General features: G+C 47.6%; 1 protein-coding gene across 1 annotated transcript in view; it reads left to right on the top strand.

Moving 5' to 3' along the window:
* The window catches only part of LOC121307750 (paxillin-like), a 34,285-nt gene extending 10,047 nt beyond the window's left edge, over window positions 1–24,238 (top strand). Inside the window, exons 2-13 of the mRNA XM_041240018.1 lie at window positions 11,580–11,803; window positions 12,608–12,696; window positions 13,498–13,637; window positions 15,253–15,448; window positions 15,724–15,877; window positions 17,086–17,934; window positions 18,470–18,733; window positions 20,278–20,358; window positions 21,453–21,599; window positions 22,378–22,548; window positions 22,763–22,936; window positions 24,057–24,238. Of these exons, the coding sequence (XP_041095952.1) occupies window positions 11,580–11,803; window positions 12,608–12,696; window positions 13,498–13,637; window positions 15,253–15,448; window positions 15,724–15,877; window positions 17,086–17,934; window positions 18,470–18,733; window positions 20,278–20,358; window positions 21,453–21,599; window positions 22,378–22,548; window positions 22,763–22,936; window positions 24,057–24,152 (2,585 nt within the window). The 3' untranslated portion in view covers window positions 24,153–24,238. The remainder of the gene's footprint in view (window positions 1–11,579; window positions 11,804–12,607; window positions 12,697–13,497; window positions 13,638–15,252; window positions 15,449–15,723; window positions 15,878–17,085; window positions 17,935–18,469; window positions 18,734–20,277; window positions 20,359–21,452; window positions 21,600–22,377; window positions 22,549–22,762; window positions 22,937–24,056) is intronic.
* Window positions 24,239–24,290: the final 52 nt, after the last annotated feature.

Here is a 24,290-nt window from a genome sequence, read left to right as displayed (position 1 = left end):
CGGGATGCATGGTGCGTCGCGAAACCAAAAGTGGAGCGCATGTGACGTCCTGATTAATGAAGCACCCAGGCGGTGTTTTTTGGAATGGGGGGGCTTGCCTACCTGTTATGTGGCTTGGCTGTATTTTTAGTGGAGTATTTAAACTTGAGCCTTTACAGGCAGAAGCATCATCGCTTTCTCCCTTTGGAACTGTAGTTAATAGGATAAATATACCCTGGCTTCCTCTTGAATTACCCCAGCATCAAACCCAGAACCCAGAGGATAGGGTTACTGTTGGCGCAGTTACACTCCCTCTCTCTCTCTCTCTCCTGTAACTGTATAGCCCTGCTGCTGCTGTTGCTGGATGGCTTGACTATTCTCTTAGCTGTCCTGAAAGTAATTCACAGGGGTGCAATCATACACCCCAGCATTACACAGAGCTTTTGCATGCATGCATTCTAGGGAAATGTGTTCAAACCTACCCTCCTGTAGAAATTAGAAATGCAGCATTCAGTGTGCTGTAAACATCCTGAGAGGGAAGCGTTTTCGTAATTGTATTTTTTTAATTGATTTTCTTCCGTTGGTGAAATACTTGGTAATGTGGTGGGAGGTGATCACGTTGGCTTTGTTAAATATCTGCCAGCTGCCTGTGCTGACAAGTGCTTGAGAAGCACAAGAAGGCTTGTAAACGAAATGCCAAACTTCTGAAATATATAATGCAGTCTGTAAATTGAGGATGAGAAAAGTTTGCTGCTTGTGTGTACAGAGGATACGGGTAAAGGCATGAGCACAGCACTTGCCTAATTTAGTTGATCATGTTACCTTGTTAAATATAGATTGTATTGTATCAGTTTTGAATGTTGTCTTTAAAAGTACAGTAGCACACATTGAGAGAAATGCCAGCTCTTGTTTCTAACCTCTAGGTGCTTTTTTATTTGTCTTGTTTCAGGTTTTTATTTCACAAGGAAGCTTGTTAAATAAAATCCTAAGCTTGCCTGTTTTGCAGCCTGCACAGGACGTAGCTCTCGGATCTCTGCACCGCCCTCCCCTCCCTGCTGCATGGCACTGATCTCTGCACCTCCCTCCCCTCCCTGCTGCATGGCACTGATCTCTGCACCGCCCTCCCCTCCCTGCTGCATGGCACTGATCTCTGCACTGCCCTCCCCTCCCTGCTGCATGGCACTGATCTCTGCACCGCCCTCCCCTCCCTGCTGCATGGCACTGATCTCTGCACCGCCCTCCCCTCCCTGCTGCATGGCACTGATCTCTGCACCGCCCTCCCCTCCCTGCTGCATGGCACTGATCTCTGCACCGCCCTCCCCTCCCTGCTGCATGGCACTGATCTCTGCACCTCCCTCCCCTCCCTGCTGCATGGCACTGATCTCTGCACTGCCCTCCCCTCCCTGCTGCATGGCACTGATCTCTGCACTGCCCTCCCCACTTGAGGCTGATGGCCTTTTTGTTCAACTCTCCCCCAGGATTGTCACACGATCAACAATGAAAGCTGCTTGGCCTTTTTAACCGCTAGAATATCTAATTCAGTTGAAGCCAAGTACTTGAAATTTCACTTTTTAAAAAGCTTTAGACCTTGTTTTGCAATAGAAGTCGGAGAGTTCTTTCTCAGACCAGGTGTCTTAAATACAGCTATGTGTGAGTGCAGTGGCAGGGTGATGCTTTGTGGCACATGACTCTTCCTTTCTGTGGTTGCTATTTTAGCCTCTTTGCTTGAAAGACTAGACCCTTTGCAGTAACGTAACGTGTTCTTGAGCTTGTGGCTTCGTGGAATTGAACAAGCAGAAGCGTGTTCATTGTCTACATGTACATTGCTGCTGTACCAGTTGTATTTTGACCCTGTGGTTCTGGTTGTTCTCACTGCAGTGTTCCACTCATCGTTTCTTCATTGTCTTAGCTTGCTTGCTTTCAGGAATGGAAGGGGGTGCTTTCCATGTTCCCCATGCTGGAGACGAGACAGCAGAAACACAGCAACTGTTTCTTTTTTAATGGCTTGCATTGTTTTAAAACAAACTATTGTAGGCACATATTTTGTCTGTGACGAGTTGTTCTGCGCCAGGATCTACAGCAGCTAGCCAGCACATTGATTGTCCTTGATCGGTTCCTCTCTTGTGCTACAGTACACTGTATTCTTCACTGCTGTGGCCCATGCAGCCCTCCAGTCCAGTCTGGTTTACATCAGTTGAAATGTGAAGTGTTTTGAAACACTGTACGGTGGATTGGAATCCTGTTGTGATTAATTTTATGTGATGGCTGTCTACCAGCATGCCTGCAGCGGTTTGCATTATAATTAAGTAGGTAGGCTAGAGAGGAGGGAGAAACAAACAGAATGAATAAGCGTTTGAGCTATAGTGGGCATCTTGCACAGTAGAGGTTCCCATTGCAAGTGTCACAACTGCACAAAATGAACAGCTACCAAAACCTAGGTGCGCTTGTCATCAGCACACAGCAAACCACACTGCGCAGCAGCACACAGTTGCACAGGAGACTCTGCTCTACACAGACCCCTGACACACAGCAATGGGAATCATTGCACCATGCTGGTTGCAGATACAGCAGCGAGCACTGCTTACCTGACTCTCAATCTGTTGCCACTTATCATGGCTTTTTGAAATTCCTGAAATTCCCTCTCCCCCTCTCTCTCTCCACAACAATGTGGGGTTGTGTGCTGCCACCCCTGTGATCAGGGCTGTGTGTTAGCAGTGAAAGCAGTGCAGTGTTTGCTCTTGAAAGCGCCTCGCCACCCCCTCCTCTGGTCGGCGCAGTGTTTGCTCTTGAAAGCGCCTTGCCTGCCCCCTCCTCCGGTCGGGACCCTGCTTGTGTCAGCACAGGCGAGCGCAGGCATGCAGGGAATTTCCTGGGATGAGGCTGTGTTGAGATCCCATCTGATAGCGAGCAGGGGTGGGCTGCTGCCCAGGGAATGCAGGCATGGCAAGATGGAGGAAAGAATGTGGACATGAGCCCTCTGCCCGCTGGTCCTGGAGAACCGAGAGAACAAACTAAACATTTCAATCTTGGATGTTAGCTGATTTTTGAGCTCTGTTCAGTGAAGTCAGTAATGCATAGCGAGAGTCGTTTGCTTAAAATGCAAAAAGGATGACTTTCTGCATTAGCGCAGAACTAAAAAGGTTGAATTTCCTTTTCTGACCTGCCTGATTCATGAAGAGCTCACTTCTCTGCAAATAAATCTCCAATGTCATTTGGCCCGACCTGCCTGGAGTGCATTCTGAGTTTGCAGGGCTATTTGTGTATAAACCAGCTGCGGTCTGTTAATGATTTACAGCTTGGCCCTCCTGATTGAGAGCTCAGTGCATTTCCCTCATGTTTAGTCCCTCTGCCTTGAGAGTTTTATATCCTGAGCGAGTGCTCAGACTAATTGAAGGCTGTGCTGTCGACCTCACCTGAGTTCAGGTCCAGCATGCCAGCTCATTGCTCTTTTACCAGGCTTGCACATTGCATTTTACAAATGCCTGCTGACTGATCACAAACACTACCGGACAAGTCCCAGCACAGAGTAGGGGCTTTTTGGTTTTTTTTTTTTTTTCTCTCTCTCATGGTATTCTGTTTTAGGTTATTTCAAGCCTCGCCTTGTTTTATTTGTTGCATAACATTTTCACTCATGTGCTGGGGGAAAAATGCAAAGGACACCCATTAGGTTTGTCAGAAAAACCACAGTATTACCCTGGATACTTGTCTTTATTTCTCTGGTCAGTTTACCTACTCATTTTTCAATCAGAAAGCCCAGACTAAGTGCAGAAACCATGCTTGAAGTCCTGGAGCCAAAAGACCAGCTTGCATCTGCCCCAGGGCAGTTGGCTTCACAGCAGAGGGTGAAGGCAGAGTTCCAGGTACAGTAAATGGAGCTGAAACACAGGGAGGACTGCAGCCTGGCTGACCCCGCCAGGGTCTGGGTGTCCTGTCCTCTTCAAACCCATTCTTCCACCCCTACGGCCAGGACCTTTCTCACCAGGAGGCTTGTATGTAATAACAGAAGCAGCGCACCTTGTCTGGCTCATAAGACAAGTCTCACGTAGATCAGGGTGGCAGGTTTTAGGATGGCACACAAACAACGTTAACGCTGGCTGTGAGCGTTGAACCGGGTAACGTTAAACAGGTTTGTCTGTCGCATGGCAAGTAGTTAGCCTGCATGAAGAACGGGCATATGGCACTTCTCCCCGTTACGAATAATCTTTACATAAATAAATAAGTAAATACTTTAAATCCTTCAAATTGTGTTGGAAGGCATTACTGTGCATGAGGTTGTACGTGTTGGAATGTAATCTCTGTGGGGCCTTTCAGAGACTCATGCATTTCTGTTTTATTCTCCTCCTCTATGCGTTAATAATTCCTAGTGCTCTTAGACAGTATAGTACAGTCCTGTTTTGGGGGCTGTTTGTCTGTCGAGCACGGAGCACATTCTCTCTACTGGCAAAAAAAAAAAACACAAGCCGCCTGCTTTAAGTCAATGCTGCCACCTTCAGGATGGTCGGTAGAAGTAATCAAAGAGGACACCGTTAATAACATGAAATGCTTTTGATTGTCAGACCACATGACAAGCAGGAAGAGAGAGGAAGATGGCTCGCAGATACCCAGCCTGACCTCCTGGGGAGCGGCCACTACTATGGGAACTGATTCCTCAGGAAAACGTGGCCCTTCGGGAGGCAGGAACTGTTTTCAAACCAGGATATCCTCGCGGAGAGGGCTGCTTTACGGTGAAGCTATCAAAGCAACGCTCAGATGCAGAGCTGTGGTACAAATCCAGGGTTGAGAACTGACTTCTCCTTGAAGAGCTGTTAGTGTTTGCATTGCGAGGGCTAGCGCATCATTAACCCCTTAAAGATCAGGCTGCACTGCTCGTTCCCTGTTAGAGAAACCCGCTCATTAATCGCTGAACGACATACCGCAAATAAAGAAGCCAGTAACTTCATTCCATATCCAAGTCTTATCTAAACCAAATGCTTTCCCCCGACAGTAACACTGTGGCGTTGTTTAACTAGCATTTCAGTCTAGGAAGGGATTTACAAAGCCCCTACAGTAATGTGAGGAGCCATACCTGTTGTACCAGAGCTCTTTATAAGGCTGTATATATGAAAAATAAAATCTCTTCTGGGAGTCTGTCCATTGCATTTCCTGCTGGAATGCACGTTTGAACTGCCGCTCAGTTCGATGTGCATGGCCCTGCAGGACTGGCGCATGTAGTTCCTTCCACGTTTAGAGCAGATTAAAGTGACTGACTACAGTCGTTTTAATAGAGGAATGAGGACACATTGCGCTCCAGCCCCTTCTAGCAGTAAAGAAGACTACAGAACTGCAGGATCACTAGGTCATTGTTTTTAAAATCAATTGCAGTTCATTTGGAAGTTTCAAGTTTCAAGCACTGGAATGAATTGGAACTCTGTTGGCCAGGAATCAAAGCAGGCTTCAGGGCTCGAGTAGGAACTGCGTGCACCTCTCCCACAGGTCAATGAAAAGAACAACAATGGAATCTGTCCCACATGGGCCTGTGTGTGCCCTGCTGGTGTAGAAAGTCATCGCTGCTTCCCTTGGTTCAGCTTTGTTTCAGTACACAAGAGCAGGTGTGGTGCATACAGCTGGGTTAAGTTCCACTGCAATACTAATAGCTGTTACTACTTTCACACTGGCACATCAGAGCTGTGGGAACACTTTGAGAGCGACCGACTCCTGGATTAACTATTCCACCTCCCGGGGTAGTTCGGAGCCGTGTTAATTAATATTGGAGTAATTTTACCCTGCATTAGCATGGCTAAACCTGCTAAGCCACTTCAAAAAGTAACACAACCTAGTTTTTTTTTTTTTTTTTTTTTTTTTTTTTTTTTAAAAGGGTATAACATAAAAGAAAATATTATTTAATGAAAAAACTAAGTGATGTATTTCAAAGTGTGTTAACCACAGTTGTGTTTCACAGTGTGATTGTTTTTGTTTTAAATTCCAAATAAATAGGAGTTCGATAAGGACTGGAGTAACACTTTGAAAATATGGTCTCTGCGTTGTGAAGAACGGAGTCTGAACAGCAGGGGGCGCCCTGCTGGCGTGAGGTCAGCGGTTCCCTTTTTAGGACAAATTATAAAAAGGAACCTCTTATCTGTCAGATCTAGACCTGACCTGCAAAGCAAGTCTCAACACTGGAAACTTAAAGGGGAGAAAAGGGTAAGGTAATAACGTTACTTCAGTAAAAGCGATGGTTATTAAAATGAACAGTACAGCCACTGGTGAGATACGCGAATGCTTTTTTTAACTAGATTGCAATGCCATGTTCATGGTGCAACTTGCGTGAGTTTTTATCTACATAATGTAAGAATAGCTTGCATGTGTGATTCATGCAGGGTTATACCAGGTCAGTACTTGACAGTGTCTCTTGAAGGTTTTTCAGTAACTCTTCTGCTAATTCTTTGTGGAGAATGTTCTTTCTGGACATTCTGGAGACAGTTTGAAATGGGAATAAGACAGCTGGAATCATTCCAGGCTTTACTGTGAGCTTCGTTCCACGCCTGAGCTCAGTCAGACACCAGTTTCCAGGCTTGCTTGTAGAAGTGGGTTCACATGTTTCAAGTGAAGTGTGTCGCACTGTAGTCTGGGCTCTCCAGTTTGATCTCCTTGTACGGCTGCCATTCGAAACCATTTCAATTGAAATGCTCCTAATCCAGCACACTCTGCACATGGAAGGCATTTTAATAACTAGTAACGCTGCTCATCTCTGCCTTTCTAAAAGGGCAGCAAGCATAGCAACAGGACAGGAAGGAACAGAAACAGTTGCTAGGGATTTATCTGAAAAGTAATCTTTTAGAAATTGTTCAAATAGTTTAGAAGTTTACTATACTGTAGCTGTAGTATTGGCTACAGTGATTCAGGAGAAATCTTATACTATGAAGACATCCTAACACACAGGAGAGAGACACTCTCTCCACAGAGATTTTCACGCAACACACGTGCACACACACAGTAGAGATACACGCTCTCAGAGAGAGATGTGAGACACTCGAACACACACGTGCGAGAGACACTCTCACTGTGCGTGTGTGACGCACACTCTCTCTCACTCTGACCACCAGTGTGTGTCCTCTCTCACTGTGCGAGAAGACACGCACACACACACAGAGAGAGAGACACGCACACACTCTCTCTCTGTGTCTGTGTGTGTGTCTCTCTCTCTCTCTGTGCGTGTGTGTGTCTCTCTCTCTGTGCGTGTGTGTGTCTCTCTCTCTGTGCGTGTGTGTCTCTCTCTCTGTGCGTGTGTGTCTCTCTCTCTGTGCGCGTGTGTGTGTCTCTCTCTCTCTGTGCGTGTGTGTGTCTCTCTCTCTCTGTGCGCGTGTGTGTCTCTCTCTCTGTGCGTGTGTGTCTCTCTCTCTCTGTGCGTGTGTGTGTCTCTCTCTCTCTCTCTGTGCGTGTGTGTGTCTCTCTCTCTCTCTGCAGCGTCTGTGTGTGTGTGTGTCTCTCTCTCTGTGTGCGTGTGTGTGTCTCTCTCTCTGCGCGTGTGTGTCTCTCTCTCTGTGCGTGCGTGTGTCTCTCTCTCTCTGTGCGTGTGTGTCTCTCTCTCTCTCCTCTCTCTGCCGCGCACATCTCTGTCGTCTCTCTCTCTGTGCGTGTGGTGAGAGAACGCTGTGCGTGTGTGTGTCGCTCACACTCTGTGTGTGTGTCTCTCTCTCTGTGCGTGTGTGTCTCTCTCTCTCTCTGTGTGTGTGTGTCTCTCTCTCTCTCTCTGTGCGTGTGTGTCTCTCTCTCTCCTCGCTCCCGTTCTGTGAGAGAGAGAGTCTCTCTCGCACTCTCACACAGAGAGTGAGTGTCCCTCTCCTCACTCTGCGAGAGTGAGAGACACGCTCACTCACACTGAGAGGAGTCTCTACTCCACCGTTGTGTCTCTCTCATCTCACTGGAGAGAGTGACACTCTCTCTCTGTGCGTGAGAGTGTGTCACTCTCTCTCTCAGAGAGAGAGAGACGCTCGCTCACACACGGTGCGTGTGTGTGTCTCTCTCTCTCTCTGTGCGTGTGTGTGTCTCTCTCTCTCTGTGCGTGTGTGTGTGTCTCTCTCTCTCTGTGCGTGTTGTGATTCTCTCTCACACACAGAGAGAGAGTGACACGTCTCTCACTCTCAGAGTGCGAGTGTGAACACGACACGCACTCACAGAGTGCAGTGTTCTCTCTCTCTCGTGCGTTGTGTGTCAGCACTCAGTATCGAGGAGAGAAACGCCACTGTCTAGAGAGAGACACGCAGCACACCAACAGAGAGAGTGTGTCTCTCTGTGCGTGGATGACGTCTCACACATCTCGTCTGTTTTGTGTGTCTCTCTCAACGAAACGAACACAACTGACACTGGCCTAATCCACAAGTCCAGTCTCACAATCACACTGTCTCTCTCTCTCTCTCTGTGCGTGTGTGTGTGTGTGTGCTTGCTTCAGTTAAGCAGTAACTTTGCTACTTGTTGACTGTGAGTCCTGATTACTGTGTTCCAGGTCAGTAAGTTTTTACTGTCTTATTTTATTGTTAACAGAATAGCATTAGAATTGCAATTTCAGCAAACAAGTCTGCCTGGAGGGCAGTAACTCGCTCTTTGCTAAGGTACGAAACACACAAGGTACTCTTGTAAATATTTAGTCACCCACATTGCCGTCTGTCAGAGCTGTGATTCATGCTGCGCTCCCCCAGGTTACTCCTCCTTCACAGATTGCTAGTCATGCCTCTGCCTGAGACGGCTGGCTCGGGGAGTTTCACGTTAGTCTCCTGTTTCCAGAGTGGCGAGCTGAACTACCTGCACTAGGACTCTTACAGCGTGGGGTACGTACTGCTCTCATGCAGGGCTGGGATTCTCATTGCTCTGAAGTGTGTGTTTGAACTGCTGTGCAGTCAGACCTTACCGCTGAAGAGATTACTTAGCAGGGTGGGTACTCTGGATCTGGGTGTGTGTCTGGAAATCACATATTTACTGCTTTCCTTTATCATTTGGGCTATTCAGTTAGCAACTAGAGTACAGTACTGTACCCCTTTCAATACAAACAGGAGTTTGGGTACCGTGGAGGGTCTGCCCACCAGAGCTGATGTTGCTGGATAAAGCAGTTTAGTTAAGGTTTTCATGGCTTGGAATGTGTATCTCTAATATTGTGGTAAGAGATTTCTTTAGTTTCAGGATTGGAGTCTCTGCTTCAGTAACCTCCTATTGACCTGCTAACAGCAGAGAAGGGCTCTTTCTGAAGGATTGCAGCTGAACTTAAATCCCTGCTTTCTGTCCTTCACACGTGTACTGTAGGGGTCATTTTCAGTTTTTCAGTGGAAGTGGTTGCGTCATGTCCAGTCTCTTGGACACGCCGTCATGTCTATTGCTGGCCGTTGCTTGTGGCAGCAGGTCGTTGTAGCCGTTGCTTGTGGCAGCAGGTCAGTCATTGCAGTAAAAGTAAGACGTTCGTGCTTGTGCCAGTGTGAAGCTTTTCGGAATATGATCAGCCCCTGATAAAAGGGTGAATCATTTCCTCCCTCGCTGAAGGAGCAGGGTGTGAACGCATTGCAACAGAAGATACGAATGCACACAAATATTTCACAGAAATCCAGCTGGGAGGGGGGGTCCTTCTCTGAATCAAGAAATGCTTCAGGCTTTTATATTTATATATGTATGTCTGCAGAGTTGGATACGGCTTCACAGAGGGGGCAGGCACTGTTCTGCATGCTGTCCTGCTGCTGCTTCTCAACATGGCCAGACTCCAACTTCCATTCAAAGCACAGCGTTTGCACAGCTGTCCTCCCATGCAATCGAGGGTTCAGGTTCCTAAATGTCATGAGACTTGGCTGCTATCCTGACACCCCCAGCCTGCACCAGCTATGTATAGCCTGCGGTACTCTGGGGTCTGGAGCAGGAGCCTCATGTCTTGCCAAGCTGTGGAAGTTGGAGAGCTGGGTCTGTAATGAACAGGTGGCATTGAGGCCCCCTTTTACTGCCTTCCTCCTGCCCCGGGATCCTCATTACTCTCCCCTACTGTCCCCTTGATCTCTGACCCTTTGCTTTATAGAGCGGGCTGTGAAACTTGACTTGTCTGAATCGCTGCACAGTACAAATAAATGGTGAACTCTCTCTGCAGTCAGCGCTTTTATGTCATTCACGTCTATAGGACTACAGTATTTGTTTTTCATTGTAATAACGTTTCTTTGCATGTTTCTTTAGTTGAACGCATTCTCCGGTCTGCACCTTGCCTGGTCTGTTGCAAGGTTGCTGACAGAAAATGTTGCAATGCAAGACTGATGCTTGGCAGTGAGAGTCGTGGGGCAGCTGCCTGCTGGGTTCAGTCCTGTGCTGCTGTCCTCAATCTGTTCTGCTACAAGAACAGGTTATACAGAGCACTGGAACGCGCCAGAGCCAAGGGAAGATGAATTATAACCTTGGCAGGCATTAGTCATGTCTGCGTTCATGTGTTATTAAAGAAGAGTGTCGCGTCCTGGTTGGAAATAAGACTCCCGTTGCATAGGAGTTTCATCCATTCCAGGTTTTAATACAAGACATAGTGTACAGGTAACAAGCTCGGGTGTTTCTTTATTAAACTCCTAGTAAAACCAGGAGTGGATCAAAGTTACATTACCGAAGTGTTTTAATTCCAGATAAACCCGGCATTTCAAAGTACCTTTCCTCTTTCACACTGTAAAAGGCATTGCCTGCTTTAGTAAACTAACATGCTTGTGACTGGGTTTAGGCTGTCGTACTTGACGTGGATTTAAAAGCTTTTACCGAGTCAGATCCTTCACAAAGTACCTTTTCAGCTGGGTGTTCAGTGCTGGGGCAGGGGGTCGTGTGATTCGTGAGGTCTGTTCAAGAATTCATGAGCTCATTAAACTGCTTGTTTCATTACACTACATGATGCTCAGATAAGTGTAGAGTGAGCAGTGAGATAATGACATGTAACTGTTTAAAATGGCACTGTACAGTCCCACAAACTGCCAAGTTGACCGCTGGGGAAAGCAAGTGAATACTTCACATGTTTATGTTGGCTAATTCCTGCAAAGTAGCGGATTTCTCTAAAGTTTGACTTTACGAGGGAGAGATTAAAGTGAGTGCAGCGCTGTGACAGAGTTGTGCAGCTGCAGTGCCGGGCAAGCGGAGGGATCGAGTCTCCTACACTGCATCACAGCTGCCACGGTGCTGTTCTAAATGGGTTTGCCTCTGGTAAAGTGGAAAGGATATCATTTCAAAGAGCAGTGTCATTAGATTCAGACATCCTGATGGAATTTGTACAGTTTAGAGTTCCACTTAGTGTTTACAAGTACAATGTATCGATCTGCCAGCAGCACAGGGCTGCATTTGCTCAAGTGCTTTGATGAATGTGTTCAGAGCAGCAGCTGAAAGGGATTCTTTTTATTAGGTTAACAGTAATACATGCACATAGATAGCTGCTTGCACAGGACTTCAGTCTTTTAAATGCATTCTTCTGCCTTTGACAGCAGCAGCATATCTTTAGCTGAAATGCAGTTTAATGTCCAGTAAATAGTCTGAAACTCCTTATTCCTGTACGCAGTCTTTCCTCTGGTTATTCCTTGTATAGTCTTTTCTTCCACTCTCCTCTTTATCTTGTAACATGTTTTCTTTCCATCCAGATGCTCTGTTAGCTGACCTCGAGTCCACGACCTCCCACATCTCGAAGAGGCCCGTGTTCCTGCAGGAGGAGACGCCCTACTCCTTCCCCACCGGCAACCACACCTACCAGGAGACCTCGCTGCCCCCGCCGGTGCCCCCACCCCCCTCCGCAGAGGCTCTGAACGGGAGCCTCCTCGACCCGGCGGACCAGTGGCAGAGCACAGCCAGGTTCACACCCCAGCAGGTGGGCTTCACCCAGCTGTTATAGCAAACTGGAACTAGCATTGCAGTGAGCTTCTCCCAGCTGTTATAGCAAACTGGAACTAGCATTGCAGTAGGCTTCTCCCAGCTGTTATAGTAAACTGGAACTAGCATTGCAGTGGGCTTCACCCAGCTGTTATAGCAAACTGGAACTAGCATTGCAGTGGGCTTCACCCAGCTGTTATAGCAAACTGGAACTAGCATTGCAGTGGGCTTCTCCCAGCTGTTATAGCAAACTGGAACTAGCATTGCAGTGGGCTTCACCCAGCTGTTATAGCAAACTGGAACTAGCATTGCAGTGAGCTTCTCCCAGCTGTTATAGTAAACTGGAACTAGCATTGCAGTGGGCTTCACCCAGCTGTTATAGCAAACTGGAACTAGCATTGCAGTGGGCTTCTCCCAGCTGTTATAGCAAACGGGAACTAGCATTGCAGTGAGCTTCTCCCAGCTGTTATAGCAAACTGGAACTAGCATTGCAGTGGGCTTCACCCAGCTGTTATAGCAAACTGGAACTAGCATAGCAGTTGCACACAGAAACCCTTTAATGAAGTCTAGTTTCATATTATTTTAGATCTGCTTCAGTAACAGTGTATTACTTTCAGGGAGAAGCTGGCAGGCTGAGTGTGTACATTTTTCAATGGAGTAAAATTTTATTATTAAAAGTGACCATGTGTGACCATTAAGACATTTACTCTCATCCAGGGGCACACTGACTTGTCTGAACATTTGCTTTCATCAGATCGGTTTGTGTGATTTTTAGATTTCTTTCTCCCCCCCCCCCCCCCAGCCCCAGGCTGTGAAAAGCATCGCCTCTGTTTCACGAGAGAGCGGCAGCCCTCCTCCCAGCCGCCCCAGTGAGGAGGACCACGTGTACAGGTGCGTACGCGGGGCGGGACAGCAGGGCATCCTCATCATGTAGGGAATGTCCCATTCTCCCAATGCGTTAGACTTGGGAGCACTCTTTGGGTGGGCAAGAGAACTGAAAAGCTTCAGCTGAGTAGTACTGAGAGCACGAGTGTAGCAGGCAGGTTCAACGGTAACCAAATCAACTTGTTCTAATCAGCCCGGGCATGGAAAGAAGACTCCTGTTGCATAGCAGTTTGATCCAGTCCTGGTTTTACTATGAGTTTAATTAGCCTGTACACTGTGGATAATCAAGCTAATAGTAAAACCTGGAATGGGTGAAACTGCTATGCAATAGGAGTCTTATTTCCATCCCTGCAGGCAGTCCAGATTTTTGAAATGCATCCTGGTAAGGAGTGCAGCAGTGTTAGAATACAATTCCTGTTTCTCAGCCTTGCTGCTCAGTCGTTGTACTGTCGCTGGAAGCTGATTATGAGCAAGCATTTGGTCAGGAATCTTTGGGGGGTGGGGGTGCTGGTTACTTTATTGAGGATGACAGCAAGCCTGTGTTATCTTCCCAGTGTGTTGTGATTTCCACAGGCAGTTCTGTTCTGCAGCCAAATGTGCAGTGGGGTCTCTGCATGCATCTAATGACTCTAATCAATGTTTTATAAGCTGTTTGTGAGGGCTGGGCGGATTATTACTCTAATGCACGCTGTTGATGATGTGGGAAGTAATTGACTTGGAGAGGTTGTGGGCAGCCCCTCTGTACAGCGCATGGGCGTTTGTCAGTGTTTAATGGACTGCCTCCTCACTCCCTTCTCTTCTCCACAGTTTTCCCAACAAGCCAAAGACTACTGATCCCTCCCAGGCAGCCATGAGCTCGTTCCTGGGCAGCAACCTGTCGGAGCTGGACCGGCTCCTTCTGGAACTGAACGCTGTACAGCACAACCCGCCCTCCTTCGCCACCACAGGTACGCCTCTCGCTGCTCTCTTCGGCTCCTTGGGCAAGTGGAGACCTGAAGAGAAGGGACACGCCTTTAACTGGTCAATTCAATACAGTGAAAACAAACTCATCATGCATTTCATCTATCTAGCATTATTTATAGATGTATGATATATACGTTTTTGCTCAAAAGAGCCAACTTTGCATCTTCTGTTTTAATGTAGCTTTGTCAAGGGAAAGTGTTTCATACAGAGGAGGTGCTTGTAGGCTTTGATGCCATAGTAACTACACTCATGTGTTTCTGTTGAAGTGCTTGTGATGTCATTTAATGATGATGTAATGGTCTACCATTGCTTTCTATGTAATCCTTCAGGCATTGTGGTACTGAGTCTTCATCCATTTATTTTCCTTTATTCTATATTGTACAATACGTTGTACAAATAATTGAGTATCCGAGCAATATTCCTGTTTAGTAAACACTAACCCCTGAGGGCTGTGCCACTTTGCTGATGTTTTGAGGCTCTGGTGCTGCAGATGATTGCATGTTTGCTCCCTGTCCTCAGTTCTGTTAATGAGTGCTGCACCCTGAGGCTGGCACTGTAATGAACTCCCTGCTAGAATCTCTGAGGAGGACGTCTTTGCTGCTGCCGGAGTGTGTAATTAAGGGCTGTTGAAACATGCCCCTCAGTGTATTTCATTTCCTAACAGCGCTTGCAATGTCTTCACATTCACATGACTTCCCTGTGCCTACCTTAAGGGAAACGATTCTGCAAGAAGATGCAAAGTGATGATTTCTATCTAGAGGACAAACTTTAAAAATGTTTTTGATTTCAAATAAACAAACAGATGGGTTCTCTGTGTGGTTTTATTGTGGGCAGGTCCCAATTCGCATAGTTTGAACACCACTTGTTTTTCTTAATTAATAACAGCAATACCTTTTTGATATTCATGAAATTGTACTTCAGTAAGCTAGTCTAACCTGTAGTCTGCAAGGATCTGCAGCTGAAGAGGAAGGTGCGAGCAGGCATTTTATTAGGAGATCTCTGCACCCAGACAAAACCCAAACGCATAGTAATAATAAGGATGACTGCAGTCTCAACAGGTTAGTTCTCAGCAACAAAACCGAAATCTTTCTTCAGAACTAACGAGCTGTTCTAGCTGGGGAGGCTGTAGTTTAACGAACAGCCTGGAGTGTTATGTGGGTGGCTTGTATTTCTCAATTCTGGGGGCACAATAGTAAAAATGAAATGATTGCAAAAATTAACCGCATGTCACAATGCACCCACGTTTGGAAATGAACAGGGCGGCAGATGTTGAAGAGTTACACTGCTCACATTTGAAGTACTCTAATGGGTACTCCTTAAGCAGGGGTGTGAATAAGACTTTTATTGCACAGCAGTTTGATCCATTCCTGGTTTTAATAAGACACACCTGAGCTTGTTACCTATACACTGTGGCTAATCAAGGTCATATTAAAATGTGGAATGGGTGAACCTGCTATGCTTATAAAGTAAGGGTGAACCTCGTCACCCCTGCGCACTGTGGGATTGCTTTGCTTTCAGTTCTGAACAGAAACGCACTGGAGCAGTGTTTGGAGTCTCTATGATGCCTTTTAACCTGTGGTGCCTGTGTTTACCCTGCAGAGGACACCATGCCCCCCCTGCCTTCGGTCAGCACCACCCACTACGGCGTGCAGGAGAACGGGGGCTCGGCCGGCAAGAAGGCGCCCCCTCCCGCCAAGGAGAAGCCGAAGCGCAGCGGAGGGCGTGGCATCGAGGACGTGCGCCCCAGTGTGGAGAGCCTGCTGGATGAACTGGAAAGCTCTGTCCCCAATCCAGCGTGAGTAAAACAAACCCTATAGATATCTGTGTCTGCCTCCCAGATTAACTTTATTTTTGTGGATCCTGTGAAATGCAGTGATGCTAATACATCCTTTGGGGGTTTCTTTCTGGCAGTAGAATCTGTACTGGTAATAAGAAACCCCAGAAAGAATGCTGCCTGTATGTTTGTGTCAGTCAGTCTAGATGTATCCAGATTTGAGTGCTGGCTGGTTCTAGCTGTGTCTGGATGTATCCTGATTTGATTGCTGGCTGGTTCTGGCTGTGTCTCTGCAGGCCTGCCTCTGTTGCGGTGCTGCAGTGTGATGTGGGGGGCGAGGGGCAGCGAGACACCCCCACCCAGCAGCAAGCCCGGATATCAGCCTCCTCCGCCACCCGGGAGCTGGATGAACTCATGGCCTCCCTGTCTGACTTCAAGGTGCAGAGCAATGTGAGTGACCTGCCCGGGCTGCAGCTACTAGCGCTGCTGCGGAGATCCCCCGGTGGGGAGCTCCGTCCCTGGAGACGCCCACTACAGCCACTCTGCAGTGTGACATGCATCTGCTCACCCACTCACTCAGTATGCAGTGTGACATGCATCTGCTCACCCACTCACTCAGTATGCAGTGTGACATGCATCTGCTCACCCACTCACTCAGTACCCACTCACCCACTCACTCAGTATGCAGTGTGACATGCATCTACTCACCCACTCACTCAGTATGCAGTGCTGCTAGGTTAAGACAGCCTTTATCACAAGAGAATTGCAATCTGGGGATAAGAAGGTGCCTGTCTGTGTCTCGCTGTCGAAGTCACTCTTGTATGTATAGTGTATTTCATATCAGATGCCCTCTTTTTTTTTTTACAAAGCCTTTTGTTGTTGCCATAGCCCTCATTCCCAGTCATGCCGGGCATGCTTATTGCATTGCTGGTAACCCTCATAGAATGTTTTTACTTAAATGTTTGTTTTTCTTTGTTGTGTGAACTGTCTTAACCACGGCTCCGATATTCAGTGCTGTTAGGATCTGCAGCTGTGTAGGAACATCAGTGTTCACTGTGTTTTACACATGCCTATATTAACACTGGTTTGTAACAACATTATAATGATCTGTGTGGCTTCCTGCTCAGGTCCACGTGCCAAATTTGAGCTGTCTGCAGTGTTTTTATGGTAGTCATTTTAGCTGTGAACGTTATGGAGATGATGTCGTGAATATTTAGTTAATGTTATGGGGTGCGGTATTTTAACAAAGGGACTCTCTCTATTGTATATCTGCTTCGTTGGTGTTCCAGGCTTCTCCAGGACCTGGCTATGAATGCAGAACTTATTGAAGTCAAACTGCTGAATAACCTAAATCTATTTATTACTCGTGAGAGCGGTCTGATCAGGCTGACGGCCGCATTGCAAAAAATGCCTTTTGTAATGGCCGTCTGCTGCAGCAAATGTGAAAAGCACAGCCTTGGTTTCAGGTGGACTGTGCAAATAGAGCAGGACACGACCGCTAGAGATGTGGGGGGTTGGGACGGTTTAGTTTATTCACACCTCATGAGAAGTGTGCAAGTACTCTTTATAGAGTCTCTCCCTTCCATTTCTTTTTCTCAACTGCTATCCTTTTTTCTTTTTTTATTTGCATTATCCCTCCCTCCCTTCCTGTACCCCAGCCTAGCTCCTCAGCCTCCTTGGCCTCTGAGCCTTTCTCAGAGCAGGATCTAGCCAGCTCAGATCTGATCCTTGCAGACGCTTCCACCCCCTCTCCTGAAACCCCAGCTTTATTCGTCACCTCCTCTCCCGCCCCACGGACACCCAGCCCCCTGGGGCCGCTCCACATCGATGAGGAGGGCAGCGGTGCGGTGCACCACCCTGCCCCACTTGCTGGCACCTCCCAACGAGACCCCAAACCTGCAGCTTCTCAGCAGCCAAGGAAAGGTGAGCAGACAGGCAGGGAGCCAGACTCTGACGTCATCATCGACGTCTCCTCCTCCATGCTGTCATCCAGACTGGAGTGTTTAGTGGTGCTGGACAAACCTGATCCGCCAGAACAGGTGAAGAGCGAGGGCAGAACAGAGGTGAGGCAGGAAACCATGGCCAGTACCTTGGAGACGGCTCGGCTGCAGGGGCAGGTCACCTCTGAGCTCTGTGCCGTGTCAGAAACGTCAAAAGAACACGAGGCATCCCTCGATGAAGCCCTGGATAAGCTGCTAGCAATGGAGTTTGAGGAGCTGGAGAGAGAGGACCTCCACATGGAGGAACAGGTGCAGGAGATCTGCGAGGAAGCCATCATGGCCACGGACAGGAGAGAGGTGTTCCCAGACACCACGGGACTCCAGCAGGTTCCCGTGAAGGAAGAGGAACCCAGACCAACCCCGCTGCCCAATGGGAACAGGGAGGAGGAGAAAGAGCTCTGTGAAGCTGACCGACTCGCACAGCAGCAGAGCCCAGAACCGGAGGAAAACTTTGAGCTGCCCACGGCTCAGCCTCCGGTGGTGGAGAGGATCTCCACATCCAGCCAGGCAGGCACAGTGCTTGAGCTTGGGTTGCTCTTGATGCATTGCTGCTGATTTTCATATCTAGAGTTGCACTGACTTGCGCATGGCTTGAAGTGACCGGTGTGGCATTAGTGTCGTGCTTTTACTATTTATAAATAGCGTTTATAAATTGGACTTCAGAGATTGCAATGTATTGAGATCTTTAGTCTGCCACAATGATATTCTTTTGAGGTTGAAATATTTAAACTCCTCCTGCAGTGCAATGGCATGCTTCTTCATTAGTATTTACAGTGCATGCACAGGTTCTGCAGGCGTGTGTTTGCAACACTCTCTATCATTCAGAATTGCTCTCTCTGGATTAATATGACGACCAGCTGTGCTGACTCGGTAGGGATGGGAATGTTGGTATAGAATGCTACCATGCGTTTCCCAACGAAAGCGTGAGCAAACGAGTCTGCTGCACAAGCAAACGAGCATGCCCCAGCTGGACCGAAGCATGGCGTGCTTTTGTGATCCGTTCTTTGTGTAATTGATGGGACAGCGTGCCCTGTGATCCCAGATGAAGTCGTTAATCAAGCGGACGAAGGAGACATCGAACGTGCACCCCATGTTCCGCGAGGACCCACCGCGACGCAAGCTGGGCCCCGTGATCTTCCATAAGAGCAACTCCCAGGACAAGCTGATCGAGGAGCTGCAGGGCAAGCTGGGCATCAGCAGGCAGGAGCGCTGGAAGAGCCAGCAGGAAGACTGGCTGACGGAGGGGGTGATCGTCACGTCCAAGCCTCTGCGCACACGCCAGAACAGCGGCCCCGGGGGCCAGCAGGTACAAAGGGAAAGCTGCTCGGATGCAGCCCGGCTCTGGGTTCAGATAAGAATAATAAAGCAAAGAAAGGAACTGTGCATCTGATTGAGTTCATTTTTGTTGGCTGTATAATTTGTATAAGTCGGTGGCTGCATACATATTGTGATCATGTTTTCTTTGTTAGTTTCTTAGTGTAGATGCCAAGGATAAAAGTGAGTAAATATTTGGCTGGATTAGGCAGCGCATCAGCAGAAAGAAAACCAACATTTAATCAGTTTATAGATAATATCTTTCTCAGTATCTGTTGGCTTTTTTAATCCCTGGAATTCCAAGGTTTTATTTTGCAGTACAAATATGTTTATATTGTATTGTTTAACTAGAAGAGTTCCCTTGAGCAAGAGAGAAACTCCAAGGCAACAATGAGCCAGCCACAATCATCAGCATAAAAACCTGAAGAGTTGACAGAATGACATCTCAGCCCTGTATCTCTGGTGCTGGCAGCTCAGCCCTGTATCTCTGGTGCTGGCAGCTCAGCCCTGTATCTTCTGGTTTTTCTTCCTCCTCCTTTCAGCTGTGGCCTGTGTCTGTACCCTCTCACCTTATCTCTGCTGTGCTCTTTCCTTTAGATAATAATGCCTCCATCATCTCCCGTCCTGCAAAGGAGAGCCATCCCTCCCGTAGCCTCCCCTCCTCCCAAACGCACTGCCCAGGAAGTGAAAAAGTGCATCGCGGTCAAAGAGTCCCCTACTCCCCTGCCTCTGCCGGGGGGAGGGGGAGGTCCAGGGGGGGTCGGGGACCCTCAGCCCCTGCGAGTCCCCTCCCCGGGGGTTCCACCTCCCCCTCACGCCCCCAAGGGGGACGTGACCCTTTGGAGAAGCCTACTATGGCACTGGGAACCTCTTCAGATGACTACCAGGACTGCTCCTGGGCCAGGGGGAGGGGAGAGGAGGGTTGGGGTCCCCAGAGCTCCGCGTAGAACCCGCCCCCCCTCAGCCCAAGACTGCTGTCTCTATCGCCTGTCAGACTGATGACGATCCCTGCTTTCCTCCAATGAAGGCATGGACTCATTACTCATTATTCCTCTTATCATTTCCTTCTGTTTCATTCCTCCCATATGTTTAAATGTATTCCATGTTGTGTTTAGTCACTGTCAATTCTGTTCTGTACAGAGTTTGGCTTTAGTCGTTGTGACCAGATAAGGTGTGGGGTTCACATGAGTCAGAGATGTGATTCTGTTACTTGTAACCACCTCTAAATGTGTGTTGTAGTTTATTTGTACTTGATGCAGATAGCTATGGTTGTAAGTGCTGTGCAAGTATAGAAACTACAGATAAGTGTTTTAAGGGTTTGAACTAATCCTGACTGTGTAAATAAACAACACTTGCATGTATTCTCAGACAGTCCTAGAATGACAACAGGCTCCTATTAAACAAGTCCAGTCAGATGCTGTGTTATGCAGTGCTGTGTGTTCTTTGGCAGTACAGTGCAAATTCTTTCTAGGAGTCAGGCTTGTATGAAGAGGCTTGTTTCAGCTTGTTTGAACAGCAGTGTTCCTCTGCTTCCAGACTATGTTCTACCCTCCTCTATCCCGACACCCCAATCCTCTCGCTGCTCGCCCCCCACTCAGCCCGCCCACGCTCGACAAGGCAGGACCCCTCTCTCTTTCTACGCATGGTTTTGCTTCAGTCGCTAACCCTGTCATTGCCGCAGTCCAGCGGGAGCAGTTTAATCCTTGCGTTCCGGTTCTGTGACGGGTGATGCCGTGTTAACTAACCTTCAGTTGTCGAGAGTTTGACGAATAGTTTTCTCTGTCATGTTTTTTTTTTGTGGTCTGTTCAGTAGATCTAAACAGTGTTGGATCGAAACAGTCTCTGAACTAAAGAAATTCCAGCTTTCTTAATATATTTGATCAAAGACAAAAACTCACACTTTTAAGAGGTTGCTTTTTGCTGTTGAATGATTTTAGCAGTGGGAGTATTGAGATCCACCAACCCTTGGCTCAATTGAAGAGATTACAACTCCAGAGTGACATTTTTTTAAATAGTTGTAAAACTATTACATTTTTTAACTTGCATTTTGTAAATCCCCATCTTAGTATTGGCTGGCCAGAGGCATGATCCGAGGGGTAATCTCCGCTCTGCCACCCTGAATCCGTTTCTACTTCTGATCCATTCTCACCATGTGCAGTGCTGGAAATAAGACATTGCATAGAGGTTTAATCTGTTCCAGGTTTTACTACGGGCTTGGTTAGCCACCCCAGTTTATATGTAAAACCAAGAATGGATCAAATTGCTATGCAGTGGGAGTCTTCTTTCCATTCCTGATAGGCAGTGCTCTCTCCTATATTCTGATTTAGTGAATGACCGGCGTGAAGTATAGCTGCTGCTGTGCAATTTCCTTTCAACATGAATTAACTGGATCTGTGAAATAACAAGGTAGCGCTGCAAAGAACCGTGGTTATAAGTGTAGATGAGAGGCTGTTATATTGATGAAGTGATTGCAGGGCTGGAAATAAGATTCCCGTTGCAGAGCAGTTCGATCCGTTCCTGGTTTTACTATGAGTTTTAATAAGACACACCTGAGCTTGTTGTCTATAGACTGTGGCTAATCAGGGTTGCAGTAAAACCTGGAATGGGTGAATCTGCTTTGCAGTAGGAGTCTTGTTCCCATGCCTGATTGAATGCTATGGATGATCTGCTGTTCTCTTCATGCCTGTCTGATCCTCTGCTGTCTTGTCCAGTTTCCCCAGCGGCTGGCTCCCTCTCCTCCTCCTGTTCCACACCAGCCGGCTCCATATCCCGGGAGGGAAGACTGGTTTGACTTTGTAGATCCCTTTGCCTCTCCTTCCCCCTATCCATATGGAGAGCTTCAGACACTTGATCCAAACGTGTGTATCGACAGTGAGCCGGCACAGTGAAATCCAGTACTGTGTAGAGCTGAGCAGTGCTGGCCAATATCCCCTCTTTCATCTGTGCATGCACACATGCATACAATCTGAATAGGTGTAGGTCATGGTCCTGGAAGGCTATTCCACTCCTGGTCTTTGCGCCAACCCTGTTCTGAGCTGTTTAATTGAACCAATTAAATCTCCATACAGACCCTGCTGTAGTTAGTGGTGTAATGTTTCCTGTTAAACCTGGAGTGGAATGGTCCTCCAGGATCGTGATTAGACACCCCTGCCCTACAGTATGTCCGTTCTCTCTGTTAGTTTGGGGATTCGGTTCTTGTCTCCCCCGATTTGCACTGTAGTGTTACTCTTGAAGCATCGTTCTCTCTGTGTTCTTGCTGATTTTAATCAAACATTTATGTTGAAATCAGGCTTGCTTGAGGTTTTGAGTTTCTTCACTTGTTTCTCCAAATCCCCTGAAGGGTTCGAGTAAATAACAAGGGCTAGTGTCAGCCTGTTCTCTTTTAAATAATACACAAAACTTCATGCTTGATACGGTGTTCAGCTGGAAGTCAGAAAGATGAAGGTACATAACAGTGAATGTACACTATAGGACTGGAAAGAAACGCTTCACTAAATACTGTTTACATCGAGAGATGCAAATATAGACCTTGAGACTTGCTGTTAACTAGAGGAGTCCTTTGTGTTGAAGTGCTTGGGTATGTATAAGACTTCTTGCAGTTTCTCTGACCTTACTTCCTCTGCCCCACCCCTGCAGATCATGGCCCAGGGGAAGGGTGGTGGGGGTTCCCCCCCAGCCGGAGCCCCCAAAGCTGGGAACAAGCTGGACAGCATGCTGGGCAGCCTGCAGTCTGACCTGAACCGGCTCGGGGTTCAGACCGTAGCCAAGGGGGTGTGTGGAGCCTGCAATAAACCCATCGCAGGACAGGTGAGCAGACTGGTCTGGCACGTTCATATACTGCAGGATCTGAAACTGGAAATGAAATTCAACCACTTCAGTGCAGCCAAGAGAAACTGCACTAGTGTCTTAATAATGCTGACCGGGTCAAATATACATGCCCCTGTAATGTAGAAATATATATTGTGCTTGTCTGTCTCTGAGCTCCAGCTCACCTGCAATGTCTCGCTCTCGCTCTCTCCAGGTGGTCACGGCGATGGGCAGGACTTGGCACCCAGAGCACTTCGTGTGCACCCACTGCCAAGAGGAGATTGGCTCCCGCAACTTCTTTGAGAGGGACGGGCAGCCTTACTGCGAAAGGGACTATCACAACCTCTTCTCCCCGCGATGCTACTACTGCAATGGCCCCATCCTGGACGTGAGTCCCAGCGTGTGATGCGCGTGTCCATTGCTGTTCATTCTCCCCGCTGGGATGCGTGTATCGTATGTGTAGTGCCTGTCTGAATGTTGTGTGTGCTAGTGTGTGTGTAGATGTAGCTATAGAATGAGAAGAACTTGCCCAATAGTTATATAACATGTAAGTGGCATTGTTATATGTTAAGGAAGTCGGACTCTGTAATATGAGGCTCCCTGGCTGTCTGTAACAATGTGATCCAGTTTTTCAGGATGGCTCTGGTTTTGAATTTGCAGCCTTGTCTGAGGTTGACTCTCGCTGGCATGCTTGTCATACATAACAGAAACTAAGTTTGGGTGGATCAAATGACTTTTCATATTGTTATTAAATAAGAGTGGGCATGATGACTCCTAATGCAGGAAAAGCCTGGTTCAGAGTCTCCCCTGTGAATCCGCAGCAAGTATCCCAGTACTGCCTGCTAAATAATGGCGTTTTAAAGTGGCTCAGACAGACTGTGTTTTTCAGGAGTGGTTTATAAGTTGATTTTGGTCCCAAAGGATATGTTAATCTGTAAAGCAGCAGCAGAAATCTAGTTCATGAGTCACTCACTTCAGGAGATCTTGTTATTGAGCGGCGGGACGGTGCTGCCCACAAGGCTCTCTCTGAACAACCGCCTCCCCCCTGAAAACAGAACAGGGCAGCTCTTCTCTCTGAACAACCCCCTCCCCCTGAAAGAACAGGGCTGCTCTTCTCTCTTTCATTCCTCTCTAGCTCATTGTACATTTCCATGGCAGAAGGAGGTCCCATGATTTCTTGCCACACAGTTAAGTCTGGGGCTAGGATTAGCGACCAAGCTCTGCTGTCTGCAGTTCAGTAGACCATACTGACTCCATTCCTGCATTGTGCTGGAGAGTTCCTCCATAACTAACTGCCTGTCTCTTATTTTTGCAACTCGCCACATAACGAGTCTGACACAATGGAGCACTGTTGACACTTCCTGTTTCTTCAGACCTTTTGAGACATTAGTGGATTGGATTTTAGCTTCCCACAGAATGTCTACACTTGGCTTATAGCTTTTATTTTGGTTGTATTGTATTTCTTTATTGGTCTGTTTATTCATGTTAGTTATTTTTTCTTCTAACAGAAAGTTGTGACTGCGCTGGATAGGACCTGGCACCCGGAGCACTTCTTCTGTGCCCAGTGCGGCGCTTTCTTTGGTCCTGAAGGTAACTGCAGATAGAAATCCCATGTTCCAGTACAGCTGAGAATTGTGTGACCTCACAGCTCTGCTAGCGAGCTCACCTCAAGCCTGCACTGCATTCAGTCCTGGGCTGTCTCTCGCAGGCAGATGCAACTGTGGTTTCCAGATTCTAGCCAT

Source organism: Polyodon spathula, chromosome 58 (assembly GCF_017654505.1).
Source record: "Polyodon spathula isolate WHYD16114869_AA chromosome 58, ASM1765450v1, whole genome shotgun sequence".
Classification (NCBI taxonomy): domain Eukaryota; kingdom Metazoa; phylum Chordata; class Actinopteri; order Acipenseriformes; family Polyodontidae; genus Polyodon; species Polyodon spathula.
This window is presented reverse-complemented; position numbering and strand designations above follow the sequence as displayed.